This window comes from Hypanus sabinus, chromosome 2, assembly GCF_030144855.1.
Source record: "Hypanus sabinus isolate sHypSab1 chromosome 2, sHypSab1.hap1, whole genome shotgun sequence".
NCBI lineage: Eukaryota > Metazoa > Chordata > Chondrichthyes > Myliobatiformes > Dasyatidae > Hypanus > Hypanus sabinus.
This window is the reverse complement of record NC_082707.1, coordinates 46,575,975-46,594,212: the sequence shown is the minus strand read 5'-3', so window position 1 is coordinate 46,594,212 and position 18,238 is coordinate 46,575,975. Positions and strand designations below refer to the sequence as shown.

General features: G+C 39.9%; 1 protein-coding gene across 1 annotated transcript in view; it reads right to left on the bottom strand.

The window, feature by feature from the left end:
• lsg1 (large 60S subunit nuclear export GTPase 1) overlaps positions 1-18,238 on the bottom strand; it is a 40,167-nt gene that overhangs the window by 21,285 nt on the left and 644 nt on the right. Inside the window, exons 2-6 of the mRNA XM_059945442.1 lie at positions 10,625-10,736; positions 8,551-9,078; positions 3,801-3,927; positions 2,666-2,786; positions 1,465-1,551 (exon numbers count right to left, since the gene is read on the bottom strand). Coding sequence (XP_059801425.1) covers positions 1,465-1,551; positions 2,666-2,786; positions 3,801-3,927; positions 8,551-8,649 — 434 coding nt within the window. The 5' untranslated portion in view covers positions 8,650-9,078; positions 10,625-10,736. The remainder of the gene's footprint in view (positions 1-1,464; positions 1,552-2,665; positions 2,787-3,800; positions 3,928-8,550; positions 9,079-10,624; positions 10,737-18,238) is intronic.

Sequence of the window (18,238 nt, the reverse complement as noted above, 5' to 3'; positions counted from 1 at the left end):
AACTAAATTTATACACAAAAAATCACCAAGTTTCAGTTCACCTTCCCTGGACTGCAAGCCAATGAGCAACCCACAGAATCAGAATGAAGAAAATTGAAAATAATTAAATAAGCAGCAGAATAAATCCCAGTAATTTACCATTGCCTGCCCATGCTCAATAGTGACCTTCTAAGACTCAGATCTGAAAGGAATCAAAACTGCTCTTCATTTTCAATATTTATCAAATTTATATACAAAAATCACACTCAATTCACGAAGATGAAACTTTGTCACATGGTGTGAGCAGAATCATCTGCAGCTTAATGTGAAAAAGACTAAGGAGCTGGTGGTGGACCTGAGGAGGGCTAAGGCACCGGTGACCTCTGTTTCCATCCAAGGGGTCAGTGTGGACATGGTGGAGGATTACAAATATTTGGGGATACGAATTGGCAATAAACTGGACTGGTCAAAGAACACTGAGGCTGTCTACAAGAAGGGTCAGAGCCATCTCTGAGGAGACTGAGGTCCTTTAACATCTGCCGGATGATGCTGAGGATGTTTTACAAGGCTGTGGTGGCCAGTGCTATCATGTTTGCTGTTGTGTGCTGGGGCAGCAGGCTGAGGGTAGCAGACACCAACAGAATCAACAAACTCATTTGTAAGGCCAGTGATGTTGTGGGGGTGGAACTGGACTCTCTGACGATGGTGTCTGAAAAGAGGATGCTGTTCAAGTTGCATGCCATCTTGGACAATGACTCCCATCCACTCCATAGTGTACTAGTTAGGCACAGGAGTACATTCAGCCAGAGACTCATTCCACTGAGATGTAACACTGAGTGGCACAGGAAGTCATTCCTACCTGTGGCCATCAAACTTTACAACTCCTCTCTCGGAGTGTCAGACACCCTGAGCCAATAGGCTGGTCCTGGACTTATTTCCACCTGGCATGATTAACATTATTATTTAATTATTTATGGCTTTATATTGCTATATTTCTTCACTATTCTTGGTGCGGCTGTAATGAAACCCAATTTCCCTCAGGATCAATAAAGTATGCCTGTCTGTCTATCTGTCAAAAAGATGGTTGTAAACTCAGCATTTCCACCACAGGCACAACCCTCGACACCAGAGAATACTTTCAAAAGGCCACCATCAAGGTAGCATCTGTCAAGCAAGGTTCCTAACCAATTGGGACATGCCGCCTTCTTGCTCCTGCTATCAGGAGACAGAGAAGCCTGAAGACACATACTCAGTGATTCAGAAACAGCTTCTGACCCTCCACCATCATATTTCTGAACACTACCTTATCATTCCATTTGTATGCAGTATTTAATTTTGTAATTTAGAGTAATTTTTGTTTTGACATTATATTGCTACCCAAAAACAAAAAAAGTAATAAACCAATAATAAATCTTATTACAAGAAATATCAACCAGATGCAGAGCATGTCAGCTGACTACAAATTATATAATCTACAATACTCACTGAGCTAATTGTCTCCTCCATTCTAAGAAGCTTTCCCTTTCTGCTTTTTGCAGTTCTTCTGCAGCTGTATTCTCATCCCAATGAGGTCTACAGGAAACATAAGCAATTGAGGAAAAGATAAAACTTAAAACAATTTTCACATATGACCATTAGCATTAATAGAGCAAATTCACTGCTAATTCAGCAATCAGACATTCCCAGGAAAGAGAGATTGTGAAATCATTTAGCTTTTCAATGGAAGCAATATAAAGCAGCAAAAAAATTTGTAAACTGAACAACCTGGTGTAGGAATAAACTGGGTAAAGCACTTGACGTGATTTTGAGCTATGAAAATGAGATACACTCTTATTTACATTGGTGCACTGGTAACATGTCAGATAGCTCCTAACAGCAGTATCATCAACAAACTTTAATTCCAAGACACATAGTAGTGCAGTCACACAAAAGTTCAGTCAAAATTGTTCGTTTTAAGTTGTGTCTTAAGGAAAGAGTGACAGGGATTCAGGAACAAAATTCTTGAGTACAGGTTCAAAACAAAAGACATTGCCATCATTGTTGGAGCAATTAAACTCGATGTTCAAGATGCCACACTAATGGAAGACAAGGTATCATACTATTGGACTGGAAGAGATTATAAAGATGGAGAAGAGACTATAAAGACTGGGAGTATGAAGCTATAAAGGGATGTGAAAACCTAAATAGTTTTAAGATTAAAGCTTGATCAAGACATATCAGTGAGCACTAAGATTTTGGATGATCATATCTTAGTGAACATTTAGAGCATGGACAGCCAGATCTTAGATGAGATCTAAGAGGGCAGAATTTGCCAGCTGAATTAATATATAAGTAACTAAAGCTATCCTCAACCTCAAAAGCTATACTTTATTTGCAACACTACAACTGAAAATAATGCTTTAAAATCCTTTAGGGAATGGAACAAGTTACTGTATAATCAGATGAACTTTGGTGTGTCATAGCTATGAGAAAGAGCAGTTTAAAGATTGTTACAACTTAATGAATGCAAGGTGAAGAGTTAATGTTAAAGGGGTCATTGATCAGCATAGAGAAAGCAAGCATATTCATAAAGTATAGAGCTTTCTGCACTTGAAAAAAAAATCCAAGAGCAAAACACTTTTGTGTTGCACTCCCATTGCTCTTATAAATCAAAGGGTCTCAAAACTCAAACTGAGTACTTGCCCACCTCCTGGGTATGCACAGAAACTGCTTGTTCTCTTCTTGGAGTTTCTTGATCTTCTTGTTTTCTTCAGCTGTTAGCAAACCAGTTCTGTCTTCCGCAGAAATAATCTTGACGTTAAGCTTCTCTATTGGAAGATAAATTTAAACCTCCAGTTAGGACAGGACACTAAAGCTGTTGCAACAAAACATTTGTTCATGAAAGTACTTCCTAAATTGTCAACAAAAGAACCATTGGCATCTTCATGTTGATTCACCTATTGCCGAATAAGCAGTATATGTAGTTGCTATATTAGTTGAACAAAAATGTTATCATCTGTTCCATTAGAATGTTAGCTATGGATAATTGCTGTCTTAATATCCCAAATTTCTCTCTTTTTTATTACAAAGGTAAATCAACTTTTTCCTGTGTATAGTGAGTTTCACATGGAAGCAAATTCCGCTCATATTCAGAGATTGCAATTCAAAGACAATTCATGCCTCTGATATTCAGAGACAACAATTTTACTCGAGCTCATGAAGCTCCACCTTGAGGTAGGAAAGTGAAGGCATCAGCTGAAGTGAAATTAAAGGAAAAGCAGCGGCTTGACTGAGTTGACTATTTCCAGTTACTCCAAACAGACAACTGGTGTTCCACTGTTGGAAATGAAGCAACTCTCAGATTCCTGCATGTCCTGCGAAACACAGTAAAACCCTAGACACACTGACAGCACAGAATTTACTTGAGACTCAACCATTGATTTCATTTCCAGATCTCTACTAACAAATCAAAGGAAATAAAGGGATGTGGGAATAAGGTAGGAAAATTGCATCTGAGATAATCAGGTAAATAATTTTACCTAATTGTCAAGAGTAGATTTGAAGAACTAAATGGCTTATCTCTGCATCCATTTCTTGTGTTTGCATTTGGGCATGTGGTCTGACTGATAGATCCCTTTTTAAAGACATTAGTGAAACAGGTAGTTTATTTAATCTAGTAGTTTCAAGGTTACTGTGAATGGAATGAAAATTTTTGATAACTGAATTTAAAGTCCCCATTTTCATGACAGGATCTGTTCTCATGCCACCACCTTGCTGACCCAGTAATACAGCCAGTATATAACCATCTGCATTACTGCAAAAATCAAAAATTAATTTCTTACCTGCCACAAACTCTGTGCCAGCCAGTTCTGCAGTGGCCAGGAATTCATCTAGAGTGCTTTGTTCTGTCACAGACTGCAAGTTGAGCCGTCCCCAGTTATACCCATCATTCAGTTCACTTGTGTGAAGCTACAGGTGGCATAAATAGGAGAATTAGAACCAAACAACAGCAGTTATCTGTCAGTGCACTCTAATAAAATCAATACCCACAGAGGAATGTTAAAGCTAATTAAATAAAAGGGGCAAAGGCAGCATGCTTAGAAATTGATTTAGGAGCAGAAAAGAGTCATGATGAACAGTTGTTTTCCCATTTGAAGGTTGATAACTAGTGGTGTTCACCAGAGCAAATGCAGGGACCACTGCTTTTCCTTGTGTATATTAATGACTGTATTGTGCAAAATGTAATTTCAAAACATAAAGGTGACGAATCTGTAAGGATAGTTAATACAAAATGGGGGGGGGTAACACTTTACTTCAAGAGGACTAACAGACTAAGTACATGGTAGAAAACTGAAGTGATTCACTTCGGCCGTTGGATGAAGAGACGTTTCATACGAAGGATACAAATCTAAACAGATGAATCAATATTCATTAATACAGTATCTCTGAAGGTGGCATGCAGATTGAGAAAAGATGTAAAGAATCTTGGACTTCATAAAGAGGTATGGAGCACAAAAGCAAAGCATCTTGAGAAAACAAGTTATTCACAATGTGCACTGGGTCCAGTGCAGGATTCCGCACTTTAAGAATGATGTGGTGGTTTAATAAATGTGTAGAAAAGTGGGCACCAGCTTAAGAGACGTAAGTGACCTAAAACACCTGAAGATGCTAGGCCTGTCTTCAGAACAGAAACACTGAAAAGTTACATGATTAAATATGTTCAAAATAATTAGAGGTTTAGAGTAGGAGATGGAGAGAATATTTCCATTGATGAGAAAATCAGAAAAAGTCATAAAGTTAAGTTCACTGGCTGCATGGGTGTTCACAGAATACAGAACAACAGAGCAGGGGAATAGGCTCTTAAATCCATGACGACTCATCAAACTATTTGTGCACATAATCTAGATCTCTCCATTCACATGCCTATCTGAGAGTCTTTTAAACACCTCTATCATATATGCCTTCATCAGACTCACGGCATTACATTCCAGACACTCTGTAAAAACAAAACTTTCACACACATCTCCTTTGAACTTTCTCCCTATGCCTTCCTAATTTTATAAATTTCCTTCAGAAGGCTCTGCTGCTTCAGAGAAAAAAACCCCAGTTTGTACAACCTCTCCTTTTAGCACATGTGCTCTCGACCAGGCAGCAGCTTAGTAAACATCTTCTGAGATCTCTGCATAGCCTTTATGCCCTTGCTATAAAAGATGACTAGAATTGAATGCAATACTCCAGACACAGCCTAATCAGAATTATATAAAGCTGCAACTTAGTTTTGTGACTCAAAACAATGCCTCAACTAACGAAGGCACACATGCTATGCACGTTCTTCACCATCCTATCAACTCTTAAACATTATGGACTTCAAACCCAAGATCCCTCTGTACATCAATACAGTTAAGGGTCCTGCCATTAAATGTGTACTTTCTATTTGCATTTGATCTCCCGAAGTGCAACACCTTACACTTACCTGGATTAAACTGTCTGCCATTTTGCAACTCACATCTGCAACTGATCTATAATCACACTGTATCCTTTGACAACTTTTACATTATCCAGAACACCACCATTTTTTTTATACTCTCAGTAAAGCTACCAATCCGCAATCAAGACCAGAGGTCTCGGTATAGATCCCTGTGGCACTATTTTAGTCAAGAACCTCCACCCAGAATAAGAACCAATGACTTCAATGCTCCACCTTCCATGGGCAACCCAATTCTGAGTCAAAATGACCAGAATCATCTAGATGAGATGATCACAAGGGACTTTATCAAATGTCTTATGAAAATCTACATAGACAACCTCCAGTGCTCTACCCTCTTTGATCACCACAGTCACCTCCTCAAAAAACTCAATCAAGTTAATAAGACAAAACCTATCCTGCACAAAGCCATGTCAACTGTCCCTAATTAAGCTATGTATTTCTAAATGCTCATAAATCATATTTCCAACAGCTTCCCTACCACTGACGTGACTAACTTCATGAAAGGTGTTACAGTGAGCAATGTGGTGTACTCAGATTTGATCCTGGCTTTCATGAAATTGCTTTATGAAATCAGAGTTTAGGGAGAAGAGGGAAAGGGGGGATGTACTGGTTTCCAGTAGACATTCATTCATTTATTCTGCACTATCCCATCATCAGGATTTAATGCTTCAGTAAGTTGCTCTCCGTTCCTCTAAACCCCAAAAAATTCAAGCCTATATGTCCCCATACATCAGTCTTCAAATCCCAGGAATAAGACAGGTGAACCCTTTGCTGTAATCCCTCAATGGCAAGAATACCCTTCCTCAAGGAAGGAGATCAAAATGACCAATAGTCAAGGCATAGTCTCCCCAAAACCCTCTACAACTCCAGCAAGACATCACTGCTTCAATAATTAATTTTCTTCATTTTAAGAAAATGCAGCTATGGTCAGACCCCACTTGGAGTACTGTGCTCAGTTCTGGTCTCCTCACTACAGGAAGGATGTGCAAGCCATAGAAAGGGTGCAGAGGAGATTTACAAGGATGTTGCCTGGATTGGGGAGCATGCCTTATGAAACCAGATTGAGTGAACTCAGCCTTTTCTCCTTGAAGCGACATTGGATGAGAGGTGACCTGATAGAGGTGTACAAGATGATGAGGGGCGTTGATTGTGTGGATAGTAAGAGGCTTTTTCCCAGGGCTGAAATGGTTGCCACAAGAGGACACAGGTTTAAGGTGCTGGGGAGTAGGTACAGAGAAAATGTCAGGGGTAAATTTTTTTACTCAGAGTGGTGAGTGTATGGAATGGACTGCCGGCAACAGTGGTGGAGGCGGATACGAAAGGGTCTTTTAAGAGGCTTTTAGATAGGTACATGGAGATTAGTAAAATAGAGGGCTATAGGTAAGCCTAGTAATTTCTAAGGTAGGGATGTGTTCAGCACAGCTTTGTGGGCTGAAAGACCTGTATTGTGCTGTAGGTTTTCTATGTTTCTAAGAAGCAGGGTACTCTTTGCCTTCTCAGCTTCCTGCAAGCTTTCTTTCATAACGTTGTCTGCAGATTTCCTGATATTGCACTTAATTCCCCAATCTAAACATAACATGAATAGCTGGGGTCCTAGCAATAAACTTGGCAATTATCACTGCTGGGGTTGTCAACTGCATCCAGTGTTCCCAATGCAGTCTCCCCTAACTTGGTGAGGCCCATCAGTGGAGGTTCACTTCATCGAGCACCTCTGCTCCTTCAGCCAAAAGCAGAGCTTCCCTGTGACCAAGCATTTTAATTTCGATTCCTGTGCGACATTTCAGTCCATGGCCTCCTCTTGTGTCACGATGAGGCCACCCTCCAGGTGGAGGAGCAACATCTTATATTCCACCTAAGTGGCCACCAACCTGATGGCATGATTTCCCCTTCTGGGTAAATAAACTTTTTCCTTCCTCTTGCTTCTTCTCACCTGCTTCTCCCTGGGTCCCCTCCTCCTTCCTTTTCTTCCATGGTCCACTCTCCTTTCCTATTCGTGTAGAGGAAGATTCCTTCCTCTACAGCCCTTTACCTTTCTCATCCACCTGGCTTCCCCCATCACCTTCTAGCTATCCTCCTTCTCCTCACCCCACCTCTTTCGTCTAGCATCTTCCCCGTTCCTTTCCAGTCCTGAGAACACGAACATGAAAAACATGTCTCTGCTCAAAACATTGACTGGTTATTCAGTTCCATAGATGCTACCTGACCTGCTGAGTTCCTCCAGCATTCTGTGTATTTTCAGCATCTGCAGAATTTCTCGTGTTTATAATTGTCACTGCCTACTACTTAGAAAAGGACTGGTTACATGTTGTCTGTCTGCCAGCCAATTCTAAATTTAATTATTTAGATGAAGTGCATTGATCACTGTTTGGTAAGGTGTGTGGGGGGTGTGCACACTACTGCACAGGATGGAAAGGAGCTACAGGAAGTTGGAAAATAAGTCAGTTCCATCTTGGGTACTAGCCTCCGCAGTATCCACGACACCTTTAAGGAGCAGTGCCTCAGAAAGGCAGGTGTCCATTATTAAGGGCCCCCATCGGCCAGGGGATGCCCTCTTCTCATTGTTACCGTCAGGTAGGAGGTACAGAAGTTTGAAGGCACACACTCCGCGAGTCAGGAACAGCTTCTTTCCCTCTGCCATTCGATTCTGAAATGAGCACTGAACCCACTATCACGGCCTCACTCTTTTATATTATTTGTTTTGCACTATTTTTAATCTAACTATTTAATCTGCAGACATACACTTACTGCAATTGATTTACTTTTCCCCCTTCTATATCATCATGTACTGCAGTGTGCTGCTGCTAAGTTTTCACGACACATGCCGGTGATAATAACTCTTGATTCCGATGCCAGATTCGACAGTTATCAAGTTACTAAAAAGTACAACTCGGGGCCCGAGAAGTTAGTAGATAGGGAAATGCGAGACTATCCATTCGATGTGGAAGGAAGTTCAGTGCTTTTATGGTGGAAGAATAGGAGAGAGGGTTGGAGGTAACAGGGAATGATTATCACCGAAGTGAGTCAAAGCCTTAAGCAGGGTCGGGGGAGTTCGGGACATGGGGAGAGCTCTGCTTCCCTACAGTAAACAGTCCCTCGCCACTCACCCAGTCGTTCGCCTTCCTCGGGTTCCTGGCTAACTGGTTCTTTTCGCGGATGATGGCCCGCCCCAGACCACCGCCGCTGCCGCTCTTTTTCTTGCCCATAGCTGGTCGTCCGTTGCTCACGCCACACACGCCATAACAACCGGTGTGCTCCCCTGAAATCCGTCCGATCAGAACAAGAACGCGGAATCCGAGGTTCCGGGGCAGCGTGGCAGCAGGGGTGGTCCATATTCCATCATTTTAGTCTCGATTCATTGCTTGTCTTGCAAACAGTTAGTTTACTAAAGGTCTAATGTGAAATCATATCGTATTCTTTCCGATCTTTGATTCCAAAGATTCATTTGCTGAAGCTTGATCAAATAATTTAGGATGGTATAAAATGTATTTAAAAAGCAACGCACGCACGCAAGCACAAAGTTTGATGTGTGAACTCAGTTGTCCTGTTTTATCTCTGTATCCTGTAGCAGTGGAAAACTGTTGATCCCAGTCCTTAATTTTTCAATTGGTTGCGACAATCTCCAAACCTACAAACTAATAATAAAAAATATTATATACTAATAATATATTAGTATTCTAGAGAATGCAATTCAAAGTGCTTTACAATAACGTGCAAACGTAAAAATAAAAGATAAAAGATGTTTCTGTATTAAAAGCAGGGTTAAATAAACACGTTTTGAGCTGGCATTTAAAAGTGTCAACTGAGTCTGCATCCCTCGTAGTTTTATTAAATTATTATTAAATAGTATTAAATTCCATTGTTTGGGAGCATAGTTCAAAAAAAGCTGACCTGCCAATTATCTTTTGAGGGAGTTACATTGTCACTAAGTTATGTGAAACATGCAGTGTGACTTCATTACTGAATGATCTATCCCTAATTTTCTGGTTGTGTCCTTTGTTCTAAACTTTCACACCAGAATAGTTTACTTGCATGTGTTCAAATTAGTTCCCCTGGCAGTTTTAAATATGCAGATTCTTACCAAATTGTATTACATCGATAGCTGATCACCATTTGTCACCTTGCAAGTGATGACCACCAATTAATTTAAAAACAAATCTCCTTCAGGAATGTCTTTCCCAGAATGAAATCTGCATCATTACCCATTCTGGCCCACATGCAGCTCGCTACCCTCAGCAATGTGGTTGACTCTTAAGTGCCTTTCTTGGCATAGTCAAGCCAACTATTCAGTTAGAAGATGACTGCAATATTAAAACAAAAGTAAAAAAAGACAGATGGACCTCTACACATTACCCTAATCACAAAATTTAGATGTGGCAAAGTCATTTCCGGTCCAGTCAACTTGTGTAAGTCATTCTCGTAAACACCTGATAAGCGTTGAGTAAGTTTGAAGGGCAGTCTTACTCTAAAGAAACTACTTACAGATAGTGGCAGAAGTGAACCTGGGTCATTGGCACTGCTATAGCATTACCCGTACTACTATGTTATTCTGCCACCTCTAACTACTTTGCTACCATGCTACCCTTATCCTGAAGAATCTTGATGGATCTTTAGTATCCAAATAATAAGGATCTCAAGAAGCTTATTTCAAGAAGCTTAGCATATTTCTAATTTATGGATTTTTAAATTGATAACCATGTATGTTAACAGGTATTTCTTTATGAAACAATAAGATGCTGTACTCCATAACCTTTAGCAGATCTGAGGTTAGAAGAAAATAACATATTCGATATGATTAATAGGTTTCTGGGCAAAATTCAGAGCTAGTAGTTGGCCACATGCTTTCTGATCACCAACTATTGTAGAACAATAATTTTAAATCCATTCTTTATGAATCGGCTAATATTAACAGAGAGAAAACATTTGCCACTTGTGTTTTATTTCTTTTGGGTTTAGAATGGATAATTTATAATTTATGAAAGCATCCTGGCAAACTGTCCTTGCTAAATGATGTAGAAGTACATCATTTGACCCACAAAGAAATCAAATTAACAACAAAAGTTATGGAACGAATTGAATCTGCTTAATTTCTGAATGTGAGAATAATTTTTAACAAGACCAAGATCAAGCTTCCAGGATTCTCTTTCACATTTGCCACACTCTACATCGAATTATACTCACATTATTTGTGCAGATAATTGGGTGAAATTGTTGTGGGAAATCACACCTCCCGAATCACAGCTCCCTCAAAACAATTTGGATTTTATCCAGCCACTCATGTTTTTTCTCTGCTCTGTGGAATGTACAAAAAAAAGCACATTTCCCTCCATTGAGGCTCCAAAGTGTTTTAAATCCAGTATGTTTCATGCTTCATTTGTCACAAGTCACACGTCAAAACCTAGGTTGTTTTTTCCAAGAGCAATAAATCCTCTGATTAACCTCCATAAGAGAATACGTGAAGCCCACTCTCAGTGTGATTCAGACTACACTACAGCAGTCCAAAACCTAAAGGTACATCACAATTCAACATCGACCCCCTTTGTTTATTATCCATTTGTTGCACGCATAGCACTGAGGTAAACATTTAGAAATTGAGTTCGCCCTTTTTGTTTGGGCTACATTGGCACAGTTTGCAGAACTAACAAAAAGGAAGGAAATTAGTGAGAAGTTAAAAATTATCTAGTACCAAAATTTATTCCACACATTTGCAAACGTGGGCAGCTAGCAGAGAACACTCTCAGAGAGCAGCAGCAAAGGACTCCATGAAAGTAAAGAAAGGAGGGATCTGTGGTGGGAAATGGGAGTCACTGTGTTTCCCTCTAGGTCTGGGCACACCTCCTTCCCGTGCAATCACTAGTAGAAACTAAGGATCATTGCAAAATTGATTAGTATGCAAATTAGGGTTAGAAATGTACATAAACAGCGATTTCTAGCCAGAGGTTTTTCCTTAACAGTGAAGAAATACCGTAGTTATTGAGATGATGGCAAAAACATGTTTCATTAATTGTTTAGGGATATATTTCTCTATTAGCACATCACAAATCATCAGATCTTCCCTACGCAAAGATTCAAGCATAAAATTAGATTAAAATGCATTGGAATGTGGAATAAACATAGAAAAATGGGGGCAATAGGTGAATGTACTGCCTTATATTCTGTAAGATGTTAACTGATGGAATAATATACTTTCACCCTTTCATTTCAGTATATCTTATACTTTAACCACAGCTGAGAATATATTATGTTTAACTTTAAAATTCAAAAAGTAACAGCCGTGTGTAAAGGTAGCTTAATTTGTTTTTTGCTGTTGACAGATAATAGCAGGGAATGAATGAATGCAAATTCTAACTTGGATTTCATTAGTTGTGGTTTTGGGGTAAGATTTTATCACCAGTGCAGAACTTGATTCTGCTTAATTTGTGAACAGGAGATTAATTTGTAACAGGGCCAAAGTCAAGTTTCCAGTATTCTTTTTCACATTTGCCTCACTCCACACTGAATTATGATCACAGTGCCATATTACTTGTGCAGCTTATTGAGTGAAATTGTTGTGGGAAATCCGTCTTGCCAAACACAGCTTCCCCAAACAATTTTGATCTTATTATGCCACTCATGTTTTCCTCAACCCTGTGGAAAACACAAGAAAACACATTTCTCTCCATTGAGTTCTCCAAAGTGCATAGACAAAAAAGAAGGAAAAATGAAGGCAAAGGCTGTGATGTCATCCCCATAAATCACAACTTCCATTTGAATACAGTGCAGCTAAGGGCCTTGAAAAAGCGTATTAAAGTAGAATAAGGGAGCGGGAAACTAAACAAAGAATCTAAATGATCTTTTCTAATTAAACTCAAGCCTTCACTTTTGACATCCAAGTAATTCCGAGCATTGAATTCCGTAAGATTACTTATTGGCATTTTAAAATATTCCTGTTTCTTCAATGTTATTACAGCTTGCTATAAACAAATTAACTGCTCTGAATCCCTCCTTAATGGCAGTGAACATTCCTCAAAAATAATTCTTAATTTATTTTGAAGTACTATGTGATATCTCACAGTCATGAAAGGCTCTATATAAATGCAAATTATCTCTTCAATTTTAGAAGCTAATAATAACCATATAATTAATGTGAATATAAAAGTTAAAAATTAGATATTGCAAGGGTGCAATTCTAGAAAAAGGGCAAGTTCATCAATCATTGTTTTGGAAATCCCACAACAGTATCTCAAAGCTGTTTACTCCAGTTCAAAGTGATGTGAGGTGAATTTGAAATATGTACATGTTACTTTTATTAGCTCATTCCACGAAGGCTACATTAAGATGCCATATTCCATTATAATTTTGTCAAATTTATTATGACTATGTCCAGATTCATTAAGAAATCAAATATAAGGTTAGCATAAAATGAAAGGCTATAACAAATTCTAATTAAATTTACTCACGCTATTTTTAAAAGGTTACTGCAGACTATTTTACCTCACCAGCCTTTGGCTTAAACCATCATATTGAGAAAACAAGTAAATATTCATTATTTAGGGTCTTGGGCTTCTGTCCTCAGTGAAAAATCAGTAATTGAATACGGTATTTGTTGTTATTGCCAACAGGTGGCGCTATTTCATTACACGCCAAGAGCCCAGGAAATAACATCAAATGTCTATGAACTTTAGATTCCTCTCTTGTTAATTGTAAATTGAATGATCAATCATTCAGCTACAAAATAGATTTTTTCTTATTGATCATAAATCTGGTAGCTCTGAATTGATGTACATTGCACTGTTTTTAATTAGGATAAGATGCAGTATCCAATAATGGTGAGAATATCAGGCATGCCAGAGATGGAAATGGCATGTTTTCCAAACAGTAGCACCATGCCTCATGGACACTTTCTCAGTTCATGAATTGTATCTCACGTGCAGATGGTCATTGGTGAGGTAAGGCATGTGGACCACAATATTTTTGAGGGCATTGGTAAGCTCTGTTTAGGGCAAAATCTGAAATTCATTGATGCCAGCATACCCAATTTAGAGGTTAAATAAACACTGGTTAATTAAGATTTGTTACTATTGACTACTGCACAAAAGTATACTGCTGACGGCACAAACTGCCTACATCCAAAGTAATGGAAATGAGTTAATCTCATATCAAAATCTTGGCACCCTTCTGGAGAATATTGCATTCAGCTCCCAAATTACTTCATGTGAAATCTTACAAGAAGATGGCAGCTAGGAGGCAGGAGAATGGGGTTGAGAGGGAAAATAAATCAGCCATGTTCAAATGACATGGCAGACTTGTTCGGCCAAATGGCCTAATTCTGCTAATACGTCTTATACTCTTCATGTGGATAATTCTATAAATCAGCAAGGAGATCAGAACTCCCAAAATTTCTACAACCATTCAATCTGCTGCACCCCAAATTGTTGCTTTCTTTATCATCATGATATCAGACTTTTGCCAGCTCTCATTGTGCATTCTAATTTTGTCAGAGTCTCCAAACAGCTAAAATTGGTTTAAACAGCTTAAAATCACATTGCATCTCCTAAGAGGGATGTTGGGTTCTGAGTCCATAGGACACTCAAAGCTGCTGCGCAGGTTGACTGTGTGATTAAGAAGGCATACGGTGCATTGGCCTTCATAAACCATGGGATTAGGCTTAAGAGCTGAGAGGTAATGTTGCAGCTATATAGGACCCTGGTCAGACCCCACTTGGGGTACTGTGCTCAGTTCTGGTCACCTCACTACAGGAAGGAAGTGGAAACTATTGAAAGGGTGCAGAGGAGATTTACAAGGATGTTGCCTGGATTGGGAAGCATGCCCTATGAGAATAGGTTGAGAGAATTTGGCAATGAAAATTATCTTAGATCTCTTGATAGTAGGTAGACATGGTATAGCTTCAGGAAGTGTAAGATGCCACATGTGATTCTGGATTCATGCAGTGAATATGATTGCGAAGAGAGATGACCTGTACTCATTTTGACTCAAGACAGGTCAAGGGCCTATAGCAAAAACTGCAAAGATCTCACATGCATAGTATCTTCAAACGCCATGTCTCACAAAAAGTGTCTGTAATATTACATTGACTTGCCTTCCACCAGTAACCAACAAAACTTCTCTATCATTCAACTTTTGGAGTTAAGCTTCATAAACACACACACTAACCAGTGCTCCAAGATTTGTGGTTGTATTCTGTAACTTCCCAACTATTCCAGTATGGCAATCACATCACCCAAACACATCTGTGACACTGAAAGACACCTCTCTCTATCAGGATTAGGTGGACACAACTAGTGCCAGAACCTGGGCTCACCAGTGCCAGCGTCTACACTAGCACCAGCATCGGTGCTAAGACTAGAGCCTACACCAAAACCAGCCTCATCTCCTGTGTGAGTAACAGCAACAATACAACCACTACTGCCAAGAGTATTAACAGCACCAGCACAGGACCAGAGCAAGCAACTGAGGCAGAGCCAATACCAGTAACACCACAGGTCCAGCACTGGTGCCAGCAACAAGCACCAAAGCCAGCACATGTACCAGCACCATGAACGGCATCAGCCAGCACAGACACTAATGCCTGCAGCAAGACACATACAGCTGTACCCCCAGCATCAGTACCAGCGCCAACAAGCTGGCAAGCAATAGGTGTGGGTGCAACACTTCACTTCGCTGCAGACAAAGTTCATTGCCAGCGGCAAGTCAAAGATTGTTTGAGAGGATGAGTTTCCATTCTTAATCTTCATTCTCACATCCCAGTTCATGCTCAGCCCGAGCTCAATTATCCACTTGTCAATATCTGATTGACAACTGGCTTGTAGTATAAACATACAGCTTTTCATATGCTTTCTGCACCACCAACCAACCCATTCATTCGGGTGTTGGTGATAAAAGAGTGCAAAGACAGTGACGAGAAGGCCCTGCTCCTACTCCATTTCCATGTTCACCAGCTCAAGTACATTTCTACAGGAGATGTAATTGGTATCTGGGGCGTAATTAGGCATGAGTGTGCTGCAGCCAGGGCAAGGCAAAAGGGTACCAGAAATACCAAACTTCATATAGCGAGCTTTGCTGTAGACTCAGGAAGCTCAGCCTGTGAAAGAAGGCTGACGTCGAATGCTTACTGCATTCAGCTATCTTCCCCGGCATCTTCCACACAAGGAGGAATAAGCAAGGAATACGGAAGAGACCAATGCTTCAGGTTTGTACAGGTCTTGGAACTCAGCCAGACCTAGCCACAATGAGCTATCTAATGAGACTTGTCTCTGCTGCTGCTGCACAATAAGCAGAGGCTATACATGTTAGGCTGCTGCAGTGGAAGCCCAGAATTTATACACTGAAGGTGAATTTGCACTTGCTGGGCAAGCTCAGAATAATTCTTTCATGAATGTGAATGCCGGTATTGAAAAGGACTTATGTGATCCCTGCAGTCCAGCTCCAGGGCTGTTAATGATTGTTGTAGTACCACTTTGGTTGTTGCTATGACTTTGTGAAGAACAAATCTATTATCTACTCTCACTACTACTATGATCATTCTGCTGGTACTCTTGCAGTTGTCTATCATCCAATCTATCAGCTTAGGCTATTGTTGCTGAGACGAGGAAGTACAGACTGAGGTCCTGACTTCAAGGGCAAGTGATATTCAAGGTTGCATCCTGTGGCCATCTGAAATTCCTTCAATACTGGTCAACATTGTTCCAACATTCAAGGTTTGACCACTTGAGAAACACTTCAGAGTTCAGACAAATGTGCACCACAAGCAGGCACAGCATGGATACCGGCCACTGATCAGCCTGAGGTATGTGTAGGTCACGGACCAAGTAGACATCTAGAAAGTGCAAGTCCACCTTTGAATTCATTTGTGGTGTCCACAATGCAAAGTCACCCTGCTTCATTAGCAAGGCTGCAAATTTGGCCAAGCTGCCTGCTCACTCTGACGGTTGCTTTCTTTCAAGATGGTGAAGAATCATACGTGCTTCACATCCTCAGAGGTGAGTTTTGGATTTGGCTTCCCTTGGTGTCGAGAGTCTTTCTCTCCTTGCTCCTCCCTCTCTATGCAGATTGCTCTGCTCTGCATATGTCCTGCAGAGTACACATTGTAGGGTGGCTTCCATACCTTTGGGAGTCATTGGAGAAGTCCTGAGTACAAACTCCATGAGCTCTAAAAGGCTCCTTCTACTACTTTCAAAGCCTGGAGAATTTTGGAAGCACATCACTTGAGTTAACATTCAATGACTAGCTAGTACTGGTTACACCTTTAAATGGGACAGGTCAGTGGCCTGTCCTGTTGCAGGACGTTTGCTCAGACATGCATATTAAACACATGACACATTTGAAGAAATTGACATTAAATCAGCGCTGCATGTTGATTGATGTCATGACTTACCTACCGCCAAGTGATAGCATGACATGCACTAGTGCCCTTCCCAAAATTGAGGCAGTGCAGCACGCTATGCAAGCAAAGGACATCAAAACAGATGCAAAGCATCACCCATAGTGCCCAATTATGGCACCAATCAGCCAGGTATTGTATCATTCTTGTCCTTCTCCTTTTCTAGAGGTCAAATGTATATTAAAGGTTACATGAAAATAGGTTACAGACTTAACAGTGGAGCCAGCTTCTGTTACAATGTTCTTTTTATTTGTGTGCATTAACTCTCTGAACCTATTGATTCGTTTGTACTCTCACCGCAGCAGAATTGCAACATAAATAATTCTACCACAATTTTTATTCAATAAAAAATTGATTTGGTGCTTAGAATTTTTGAGCATTGTCACACAGCAGTTCTTCTATTATTTTCAACAACAATAAAATGAGCAAAACAAATCTTACTTGTGAGAGAAATGAGTAATACACCACACTTTCAATTATACAACCTACTGCGTAGTGTCTTGGAAACAGAACATCACACTCCTTGCATTATTTTTTTCCAACTATTCAATCTAACAAATTCAAGATTTACTGGTTAGATTCTAGAAGGTTTTGCCAGGTTTGAGCCCTCGCCTGAGTTACTGGTCCCTTTTGATGAAGTTAATAACTTAAAATGAGATTCCATGGAACTTAGAATTACTGACTCCAGAACAGAAAGTGACAACTTCCAATGATATTGCTCCTCCACCAATAAAAGCCTTCTGAGGTACTTAACCGCATGTTCAGCTACTGCTGGAAGTGGTTAGACCTGACATCGAGTAATTGGAAAAAGATCCAGCTCTGCCTCACAATTGGATATCAGGCTAACGATGTAAAGCTAGGTTTAAGTATCAGAATCAGATTTAATATCACTTTCTATGAGTGACATGTGTTGTTTTACACAGCAGTATAGTGCAAAGACATACAAATCTAGAATTTACAAAACTGTAGTGCAAAAAAAAAGGAATAGCGAGATAATCAATCACAAGCAAGAGAAAATCTGCAGATGCTGCAAATCCAAGCAAAACACACAAAATGCTGGAGGAACTCTGCAGGCCAGGTATCATCTAGGGGGAAAATTCAGTCGAGGTTTTGGGCTGAGACCCTTCCTGCTGAAGGGTCTCGGCCCAAAACATCAACTGTGCTCTTTTCCATAGATGCTGCCTGACCTGCTGAATAACGCGGTAATAAGTCCACGGTTTCGTGGGCTGTTCTGAAACCTAATGGCTGGGAGAAGCTGTAAAAGCTGTATTTGTTGTTTTTTAATATCTAATGTCGTTTCCAGTACACGTTTAAAGGAGAGCAAAGAAACTGATCCTCCAGATCCAAATGCACCACAGAAACACAAAAGACAAAGAACACAATTATTTTAAAAAAACACAATAAATATAAATACA